General features: G+C 44.5%; 2 protein-coding genes across 2 annotated transcripts in view; one reads left to right on the forward strand and one right to left on the reverse strand.

Moving 5' to 3' along the window:
* The first annotated feature begins 1,248 nt into the window (after positions 1–1,248).
* On the forward strand, positions 1,249–3,144 carry mustn1a (musculoskeletal, embryonic nuclear protein 1a). The gene is made up of 3 exons (XM_023996622.2): positions 1,249–1,560; positions 1,731–1,860; positions 2,926–3,144. The coding sequence occupies exons 1-3, from the start codon at positions 1,552–1,554 to the stop codon at positions 3,021–3,023; spliced, it is 237 nt and encodes a 78-aa protein (XP_023852390.1). The 5' UTR covers positions 1,249–1,551; the 3' UTR covers positions 3,024–3,144.
* A 679-nt stretch (positions 3,145–3,823) lies between these two features.
* Positions 3,824–11,050, reverse strand: part of LOC111970107 (ruvB-like 1) — a 14,459-nt gene continuing 7,232 nt past the window's right edge. The window contains 7 exon segments of the mRNA XM_023996624.2: positions 3,824–4,200; positions 8,955–9,046; positions 9,178–9,280; positions 9,483–9,681; positions 9,893–9,972; positions 10,362–10,386; positions 10,389–10,509. Of these exon segments, the coding sequence (XP_023852392.1) occupies positions 4,041–4,200; positions 8,955–9,046; positions 9,178–9,280; positions 9,483–9,681; positions 9,893–9,972; positions 10,362–10,386; positions 10,389–10,509 (780 nt within the window). The 3' untranslated portion in view covers positions 3,824–4,040.

The raw sequence follows: 11,050 nt of genomic DNA on the forward strand, positions 1-11,050 counted from the left end.
CATTTTACCCTCTTGTAYATTGCAGCTTGATCAAAGTATAAACGTATGTTTTTACAGGTATTTCTAAAGATTAAATATAAACTATGCTCGGAAGCATTCTGTAGATGGCTTTGAGCAGGCTAAAACATGTCTTGTTTTTATTTATGTAATGTTTTTGAGGATAATATGATACACTAATGCTATATCTAAAAAACGAACGGTACTGAAGGCAAAGCTGAAGAAGTTTTGTTAAATGTAATATTACCTTTTTGTTAGTTCTGTATATGGTTCAGGTTGGTTTTGTTGAAAAACAAAATGTGCCATGTTTGAGACATTCCCTGTTATTTATGTGTCCGTTTTCACATTCCACATCAGCTTGGTTTTTCATTCAGGGCTGTCATTCTCGTTCACTATATCGATTACACTTGATTTTACATCCCTGTTGCTCATGTTGAAAATAAGTGTTGGTCGTTAATGTAAACTAAAGGGGTTTCTCATGAAACAATCAAAAATGTAAATGGTTATTATTGGTTTGTGGATGTTTCCAATGTGAATATGTTTACAGAATGATCATTTTTAAAAGTTATTGCTTTTGAAACTCATAAAATTATAAACTGATTTTCTTATATTTCCTGTGTTGTGTCATTTGTTTAATCCCAGGAAGCTATCTCCACTGAATGATCTCATTCATATTTAGTGAAGCTAGGGTCCACCTTTGAAAACCATTGCCTAGCAGCACTGAGAATGATAACATGAGTATATTGTATTGGCTCTCAAATGACTAGAGGGAGATGTAAGGTGGAAACAGCCTTCTGTAGCTCCAGCTGTTCTCTCCATGATTCACAATGTTAATTAAAGATCCTACTAGGTTTTATATGTCAGCCCCCCCCCCCCCTTTTTTTCTGAAGAGGAACAGAATAATGACATAATGACAGAACAGAGGAAGGAAGGGGAGGGAATGACACATACGTCTGTTGCCATGTAAGTTGTTTCTCTGCCCATGTTATTTGTTTGTCCATTGAATGATTGAGATATGGACATGCATGGTAAAGTGTTGCTCTGTTTGACTGTAGGGTTTCTTCTATCCATTGATGAGTGTAAGGGTTAGATTGGTGCCTTAGGTTGTTATTGTTGAGGACAGAAAGAAGTCTTGATCTCATTTCAATTTTGGCCTAGTGACAGGAGAAAAGGAGGAGGGCCATGACAGAATGTTGTCATAGTGGAGGAGGAGTTGAGTTTTAGACTTTGATTTGTGATCTTTTATTCGTCCTTGAGGAGTTGCTTTAAAAGAAGGCAAGATCGTTCCAACTGTAGAGCAGATCACGTCATTCACTCCCTAATGATACACCACCCTGAGAACAAACAGACCCAGAGAACATGAGAGAAGAAAGAAGGGAGGAGTCCACTGACCCACTGAGTCATCTACTGGGCCTGCAGACAGAGTTATAGCTCACTGGAGAGTTACAGTGTGTGTGTTGGCCTGCACTGCAGAGAGGGAGAAAGAGAGCGCAGCAGTCATTCTGACCACAACAGTATCCAGGAGGATCATCCACTACTTCACAGTCAGTCACCATGTCTCAGGTAAGACTACAGTGCTGGACTAGGGAGGRACATGTAGAGTTATGACATGATCTCACTGAAACTTGCCTAGAAAGTTCCTGCTTAGTAAACCTACTGGAGAACTCTACATGGGAACTTTTCTTCAGCTGTCTTTCTTCGGCATTCCATTTCTTCCCTCTCTTCTTCTCCAGCCTGAAGAGGGGGAGGAGGGACAGCTGAAGCGTCCTGAGGTGTGCGAGGAGGATCTGATCGGAGCGAAGGATAAGCTGAGCGCTAAAGGAAAGCTGAAGGGCAAGACCATAGAAGTGATGGATGAGTGCGGTGAGCAGAGTGCCGCTTTTATTGGCGTGACAATGGGGTTAGGGAAACGTTTCCCAAACTCGGTGCAATTTTTGTTTTTGCCCTAACACAACTGATTAAAATGATCAAAGAATGAAGATTAGCTGATTATTTTCATCAGTTGTGTAGTGCTAGGGCAAAAACAAAAATGTGCACCCTTTGGACGGAGTTTGGGAAACCCTGGGTTAGGGGTTAAGTCTACGGGCTAGGAGTACATGTTTAAAAACCTCTGAAATCTGTTTGTCATTTTKGTTGCGGATTTAAAGCGGCAATCAACAGTTGAAACTATAACAAAATATACTCCCCACCCGTTTCCGTAAAAAGGTTGAGGGATGGGGCTGGAGAAATGTAACAAATCTCAATTCATATACAGAGCTATRGATGCACGGACTGGCTATACTTATCGAAATTATAGATTGAATCGTGTTGAGGCTATATGGTGTTTGTTTGCATTTATTTGTTTACAAACATTTTAATAAAACAACTTATTACGGGTTATTATGGGATATGACAGTTGAATTAAGCTTGAGGCATTTCTAAGTTATATTCTTCGAGGAATCAATGGGTACATATTAATTAAGTCCAATAATGGATGTAGCAACTGCTGATTGCCCCTTTAATATTGGAAATAAGTTTACATATATGTGTACATATATGTACATACATACCTGGGCTGCGTTTAGACAGGCAGCCCAATTCTGATATTTTTTCCACTAACTGTTCTTTTGACCAATCACAGATCTTTTCACATCAGATCTAATCTGTCAAAAGACCAATTAGTGAGAGAAAAAAGATCAGAATTGGGCTGCCTTTCTAATCAAAGCCAGTGTTATTGAACAAGAGAGGGAGTTAGTGAGTAGAGGGGGCGTTACTTACTGTGATGAAGTTTCCACTCCATATACAGCGCAGTTGAGGACTGTCAAACACACTGCCCATCTCCCTGCTGCATGAACTATGGATGTTTATCCATATCTACTGTATTACATAGCTCTTTGAAGTCAAGTAGCTACAGTCGGAGTGATGGATGGATCTGTGTTGTGTTCACAGAGCGTGCGGGTAAAGTCGCCCCTTCTGTGTTCAGTGGAGTGCGTTCAGGGAGAGAGACTGCCTTCAACAAGTCCCAGGCTCGACAAATCAAGAAGTAGCAGAAGCAGTAAAGCCACTTCTTATACTCCAGCCTGGCCTATATTTAAAACCACACTTGTGTGACTGAATGGGCCTTATGGTCAAGTATTTCTCCACTTTAATAAAAAGCTTGAACCCTCATTCTGTCAGGAGTCTGATTGTTAAGAAAGGAGTTTAAGTGGGCATTAACTGGATGTCAGTTGAGTAGGCTGTATTGGTTGTGTGTGAATATATTTGAGTTGGGCCTCCCGAGTGGCGCAGCAGTCTAAGGCACTGCATCGCAGTGCTAGAGGCGTCACTACAGATCTGGGTTCGATCCAGGCTGTCACGACCGGGAGACCCATGAGGCGACACACAATTGGCCCAGCGTTGTCCGGGTTAGGGCAGGGTTTGGCTGGCTAGGATGTCCTTGTCCCATCGCGCTCTTGAGTTCTTGTGGCGGCCGGGCGCACACACGCTGACTTCGGTTTCAGAGGACGCATGGCTCTCAACCGTCGCCTCTCCCGAGTCCGTATGGGAGCTGCAGCGATGGGACAAGACTAACTACCAATTGGATATCACTTGGATATCACTAAAAAATCCCCAAAATACATATTGGCGCTGTTCATTTAGAAGTGGATGTTCTCATTATGCTAAGGAGCATCTCTTTGTCATTCCCAGTCCTGTATCAGTTAACTCTAGCTAGTGTATCTGATGAGTCTGAAAGCAACAATGACAAATATCAAGTTCCTTTTTATTGAAAAAATCTAATTTTATTAACATGCAAAGAACCTTTAAAACAATGTATTTATCTGAACGTAACAAACTACTACAGTGGATGAGGCACAGATGGGGCAGCTTGAGGGGGGCTCTGAACAAAAGGATGAGAGGAAGGCTAGAATGAGAGAAACAAGAAAGAGCAGGATGAACTTTACATGAAGGAGAACGAGGAGAGAAAAAGAGACTGTCAGGGTTTACAAACATTTGATGCTAGCCTTGTGGTAGAAAGTGAGGATGGAGGGATGTAGAGAAGGGTGGAGGGAGTGGAGGATAGTTCTTTATTTCATGTACTTGTGCTGCTGGTCCTGGAGGATCTTAGCGGAGGACTTGGCATCGTAGAAGAGTTCGTTGATCTCCTCCACCTGCTCCCTCTCTACTCCCTCCTTCCCCTGGACTCTGCCTAACAGACTGGCTGGGGTCAGCAGCTGTGCCGCATACCTGACAGAGGAGAGGGGTCGGTGAGTCAATACGCACACACACACACAGAGCATGGGTCTCCAACCTTTTCTAGCATGAGAGCTACTTTAGAATTATGAAATATGTCAAGAGCTACTCAATTTTTCCCCTAGCATTCAAATAGGCACTTTGTATTTTCCCAAATTCCATTTTCTCTGTGTTATTTTTCCTGGTTTGGGGATTTTTGGGGGGATTTTCACTCAAAATCACAACTATTCATAGAGAAACAATGAAATTGGATGTTTGGAGTCCATGTCAATGCTTAAATCACATGAGTATCATTTTTGCGTGCTGAAACAAAAAGAACAAATTCAGATTTGAGTATTAATACCCCTTTAATTGTGCATTTTGCAAGAGAAGAATTTGCTGGTCTAGTGATGTTTTTGCTGCTGCATATGCCATGACACAGCTTGCAAAACAAAAGCCCACCCGATTGATACAAATAATCATGATATACACTGAGTATACAAAACATGACAGACTGACCAGGTGAATCCAGGTGAAAGCTATGATCCCTTATTGAGGTCACTTTTTAAATCCACTTCAATCAGTGTAGATGAAGGGGAGGAGACAGGTTAAAGAACATTTTTAAGCATTGAGACATGGATTGTGTATGTGTGCCATTCAGAGGGTGAATGGGCAAGACAAAAAATGTAAGTGCCTTTGAACGGGGTATGGTAGTAGGTGACAGGCACATCGGTTTGTGTCAAGAACTGCAACTCTGCTGGGTTTTTACATTTACATTTAAGTCATTTAGCAGACGCTCTTATCCAGAGCGACTTACAAATTGGAAAGTTCATACATATTCATCCTGGTCCCCCCGTGGGGAATGAACCCACAACCCTGGCGTTGCACGCGCCATGCTCTACCAACTGAGCCACACGGGACTACGTTCACACTCAACAGTTTCCCGTGTGTATCAAGAATGGTCAACCACCCAAAGGACATCCAGCCAACTTGACAACTGCGGGAAGCATTGGAGTCAACATGGGCCAGCATCCCTGTGGAACGCTTTGGACACCTTGTAGAGTCCATGCCCTGACGAATTGAGGCTGTTCTGAGGGCAAAGGGGGGTGCAACTCAATAATAGGAAGGTGTTCCTAATGTTTGGTATACTCAGTGTAATTCTGCCAGGAAAGCCTACCTTGCACTTAACATTTAAATGAGAAGGTTTTGGGGAAAGTATTTCTGTCTACCCAGAAGTAGCTACACACATCAGTGGAAGCTGTGGAGGGGAGGGCGTCTCATAATAATGTCTGGAACAGAGCAAATGGAATGGCATCAAAACATAGAAACCATGTATTTGATACCATTCCAACTATTCCGCTCCAGCCATTACCATGGGCCCGTCCTCCCAAATGAAGGTGCCACCAACCTCCTATGACACACATACAGGGGCAATATTGCTGGAAATTAATTGACAGTGTTACGTTTTTTTTTTTAAGCCAATTGTGACTAACTAGGGATAATGTCAATGTGGATTTGATTTGATAGAAGCCAGGAGCTTGAGGTGTCTGATACTGGACAGTTTGCGGTAGAGGCCGACCACCCGTGCTGGTCTAATACATAATGGTAAAATGCTTGATTGCATTTAACGGCATGAATGACTCGGATGCTGTGTAATGGCATGAATGAATGAATGATTATATTGAAGTAGGCTATGTTACATTTAGACAGAAAACAGGACGCGCTCTCACAGGAAGGCCAAAATGATCATCAAGGACATCAACCACCCGAGCCACGCCCTGTTCACCCCTCTATCATGCAGAAGGCGAGGTCAGGACAGGTGCATCAAAGCTGACACAGAAAGACTGGAAAACAGCTTCCATCTCAAGGCTGTCAGACTGTTAAATAGTCACCACAAGCCGGGCCTCCACCCAGTACCGTCCTGAACTTTAGTCACTAGCCGGCTACCACCCGGTTACTCAACCCTGCACTTTAGAGGCTGCTGTCCTATGCACATATTAAAGTGACCAGTGTTCCACGTCTAATGTTTACATACTGTTTTAGCCATTTCATATGTACAGTGCATTCGGAAAGTATTCAGACCCCTTGACTTATTCCAAATATATTTACGTTACAACCTTATTCTAAAATGTATTAAATCGCTTCCCTCCGCTCAATCTACACACACTACCCCACAATGACTAAGCAAAAACAGGTTTGTAGTAATTTTTGCAAATTTATAAAAAATAAATAAACCGATATCACATTTACATAAGTATTCAAACCCTTTACTCAGTACTTTGTTGAAGCACCTTCGGCAGTGATTACAGCCTTGAGTATGACACTACAAGCTTGGCACACCTGTATTTGGGGAATTTCTCCCATTCTTCTCTGCAGATCCTCTCAAGCTCTGTCAGGTTGGATGGGGAGCGTCGCTGCACAGCTATTTTCAGGTCTCTCTAGAGATGTTCGATTGGGTTCATGTCCGGGCTCTGGCTGGGCCACTCAAGGACATTCAGAGACTTGTCACAAAGCCACACCTGCATTGTCTTGGCTGTCTGCTTAGGGTCGTTGTCCTGTTGGAAGGCGAACCTTCGCCCCAGTCTGAGGTCCTGAGCGCTCAAGGATCTCTCTGTACTTTGCTCCGTTCATCTTTCCATCGATCTTGACTAGTCTCCCAGTCCCTGCCGCTGAAAAACATCCCCACAGCATGATGCTGCCACCACCATGCTTCACCGTAGGGATGGTGCCAGGTTTCTTCCAGATGTGACCATTGGCATTCCAGCCAAAGAGTTCAGCCTTAGTTTCATCAGACCAGAGAATCTGGTTTCTCATGGTCAGAGTCTTTAGGTGCCTTTTGGCAAACTCCAAGCGGTCATGTGCCTTTTACTGAGGAGTGGCTGGCCACTCTACGATAAAGGATTGACTGGTGGAGTGCTGCAGAGATCGTTGTCCTTTTGGAAGGTTCTCCCATCGCCACAGGGGAACTCTGGAGATCTGTAAGAGCGACCACCGGGTTCTTGGTCACCTCCCTGACCAAGGGCCTTCTCCCCCGATTGCTCAGTTTGTCCGGGCAGCCAGCTCTAGGAAGAGTATTGGTGGTTCCAAACACCTTCCATTTAAGAATGATGGAGGCCACTGTGTTCTTGGGGACCTTCAATGCTGCAGAAATGTTTTGGTACACAAGCCTGTCTCGGAGCTCTACGGACAATTCCTTCGACCTCATGGCTTGGTTTTTGCTCTGACATACACTGTCAACTGTGGGACCTTTTATAGACAGGTGTGTTTCTTTCCAAATCATGTCCAATCAATTTAATTTACCACAGGTGGACTCCAATCAAGTTGTAGAAACATCTCAAGGATGGTCAATGGAAACAGGATGCACCTGAGCTCAATTTCGAGTTATATAGCAAACGGTCTGAATACTTATGTAAATAGGGTATCTGTTTWAAWTTTTTTATATATTTGCAAACATGTCTAAAAATCTGTTTTTTCTTTGTCATTATGGGGTATTGTGTGTAGACTGATGGGGGGAAAAAATAATTTAATTCATTTTAGAATAAGGCTGTAACGTAACAAAATATGGGAAAAGTCAAGGGGTCTGAATACTTTCCGAATGCACTGTATATACTGTATTCTAGTCAAGTCCATCCTATTCAACTATTGCTGTACATATACTATTCTATGTATTCTTCAGATATTGACAGGATGGATAGAATATATAGTACACATTCCATCACATATATTTATACGCCGGACTCTGACATTGCTCGTTCTAACATTTCTATATTTCTTAATTCCATTCTTTTACAAGATACTGTATGTAACTTTAAAAAGAATCATCTCCATACAGGGATGATTTCTGTATTTTGAGCGTTACCTATCTTGAAAACTTGATTGCTGACAAGCAAAACAGTTTGTGACTATGCCAACAATAGACTAATGAAACAAACACCAAAATATGGTTTTTGGGTGGAGTTTTCCTTTAACAAGTGGACTTTGATCTTCACTCATGTAGTAGCCCGTCCTTCTCCCGACCAACTGCCTGTGACATGTCTGATTATCAATCAATGCAATTTTGTTTMAATTAATCTCCATCTGTACATTTGGTTAATTGATCTCTGGCTGGGCAAGTTTTGGGATGGAATTTTCTCTTAAGCTACATAACATGCTAGCAAAATGTTTTGATCAGCTAATATGTGAGCAAACTATATATAATAAAGATAATCATTAGGACTCATCTCAACATAGCTAACATTTTCCCAGCCTAATTGTTACCAAATATCCAAACTGAGATTCAATGAAAACAAAAATCTGACATTGAGTGATTTATCAAGAGTACACCACGCTAGTCGCAAATCCGCGCGATGGCGCTGTCCCAATCAAAACGGTGCTGAAAGGATCACACACGACTATTTCTTTAAACAATTCTGAAAGTAAATTATTAGRCGAGCTACTCATAGCTGGCCTGCGAGCTACTCATAGCTGGCCTGCGAGCTACTCATAGCTGGCCTGCGAGCTACTCATAGCTGGCCTGCGAGCTACTCATAGCTGGCCTGCGAGCTACTCATAGCTGGCCTGCGAGCTACTCATAGCTGGCCTGCGAGCTACTCATAGCTGGCCTGCGAGCTACTCATAGCTGGCCTGCGAGCTACTCATAGCTGGCCTGCGAGCTACTCATAGCTGGCCTGCGAGCTACTCATAGCTTGTGATCGACCTGTTGGAGACCCCTGCACTAGAGACAGTGGAGTGAGCACACATGCACAGAGTAACCGACTGGTGAGTGTTACCGGAGTGTGGTCTTGGTTCCGATCTCTCCCAGGTGACTGAGGGCCTCCTCACTGATGTTGATCCCCTCAGTCTGAGCACGAATCTTAATGATCTACAGAGAACACACACACGCCGTCAGCATCACGCCACAGTGACCACATACTTCATATATTAACATACCATCACTCACACACACACTTCATATGTAGGAATGCCATCTCAGACATGATAACACACACACACCTGCTTCATCTCCTGCGGTGTGTAGAGCATGGTGCGGATGATCAAGACTCTGTCCAGCAGGTCCAGGGGAATGCCATGGGGAGAGCTGATGTCCTCTGTCCCTCTGATAACCAGCCAACCACACAACAGAAAGGTTAGTAAACAGGGTAATAGGCTGCTATAAGACTTACATGTTTGGGAGCATAATTAGAGTGTGCAACTTTATTTATTTGTATAACTTCCAAAACAAACTGTCAGAGTAACTCACATTCAAACTGACTGGGAGAGGAAATCACATGCATGCACATTAGCACACACACACCCACCTGATGAGGCAGTTTCCCCTGTTGGAGGCGAATACTACGATGGGTGCGATGGTGCTCTCCAGAGCTCGGTGCAGGTAGGTGAAACACTCGATGTCCAGCATGTGCACCTCGTCCACAAACAGCACCCCGGGGACCAGCTCAGCCACACCCTGGTCAATGTAGCGGTTTACCACCTTGTTGATCTCAGCTCGCAGCTTGTCTAATGTACAGCATAAAGAGTCAATGAAGAGCCAGGGATCAAGCAAGGGAGCCAATCAAAAGGCAAGGACAGAGAAGAAAGGGTGGGGTTCTTTTGAATGATGCTTATTGGGGGAGGGGTTGGGGTTTTGAAAGTACAAGCTGCTATTACTACAAGGATAGAACTAGGGTTGTGGGTTTTAAAAAGTTAGGTTACGTGCTTCAGGTCTTACCTGTGATCTCTGTTTTCTTGGGCTTCATCAGCTGTCCCATCATAGACAGGATATCTTGACCTCCCTGAGAGGACAGGAACCTCACTTTAACAACCAAAGATCAAGTGTGTCTTTGTTTGTGCATAATTCTTTTTCAATCAATAGTTATTTTTTAAGTGTATATCTGCAGTGCAGTCTMATATTCACTTGAATCAGGGTCTAGGGGAGACTGTGTGTGTGTACCTGTGGTCTAGGGGAGACTGTGTGTGTGTACCTGTGGTCTAGGGGAGACTGTGTGTGTACCTGTGGTCTAGGGGAGACTGTGTGTGTACTACCTTGGTCTAGGGAGACGTGTGTGTGTGTACCTGTGTTCTCTTAGGGAACGGTGTGTGTGTACCTGTGTCTAGGGAAGACTGTGTGTGTGTGTACCTGTGGTCTAGGGGAGACGGTGTGTGTTACCTGTGGTCTAGGCGAGACTGTGTGTGTGTACCTGGGTCTAGCGTTGGCAATATCCAGTCGTGTAGCGTGACGTCTTGGATAATCTCTTTCTTCTTGTGGACGTCCCCCTTAGGCAGCGGCACATACTCCTCAGCCTCCAGGTCAAACTCTGTGGCAAATGTGTCACACCGACCTTGTCTCTGAGCACACCCCACACATGGAAGGAATCGTTCCAACACAGAACACAGGCATCAAATATTAACACCAATCCCATCAGAGGTGGTCAGGTGGCTGAAACTAGGCCAATCCCATCAGAGGTGGTCAGGTGGCTGAAAACTAGGCCAATCCCATCAGAGTGGTCAGGTGGCTAAACTAGGCCAATCACTTCATAGAGGAACAAAAAGAAGGGATGGGAGGAGTGAGAGCAGGTGTATGACTGGACTCCATGCCATCTCAAGGAAGGCATGAAAGAGGCGGGGGATGAAAGAGAGTCAGGAGGGCTGTCAACAGCAACAAATGTAAGGCCCCCCGTCCCACCTACACCCCCAGCCCACCTGTCCCCCCCGTCCCACCTACACCCCCAGCCACCTGTCCCCCCCCGCCCACACAACCCCCAGCCCACCTGTCCCCCCCGTCCCACCTACACCCCCAGTCCACCTGTCCCCCCCCGTCCCACCTACACCCCCCAGCCCACCTGTCCCCCCCCGTCCCACCTACACCCCCAGCCCACTGTCCCACCTA

Source organism: Salvelinus sp. IW2-2015, linkage group LG11 (genome assembly GCF_002910315.2).
Source record: "Salvelinus sp. IW2-2015 linkage group LG11, ASM291031v2, whole genome shotgun sequence".
NCBI lineage: Eukaryota > Metazoa > Chordata > Actinopteri > Salmoniformes > Salmonidae > Salvelinus > Salvelinus sp. IW2-2015.

What these genes read in the sequence shown, in the direction of transcription:
- mustn1a (XM_023996622.2), top strand. An exon ending in AGAAGTGATGGATGAGTGCG is followed by an intron (nt 1,861 to 2,925) that starts GTGAGCAGAGTG and finishes TTGTGTTCACAG; the next exon opens with AGCGTGCGGGTAAAGTCGCC.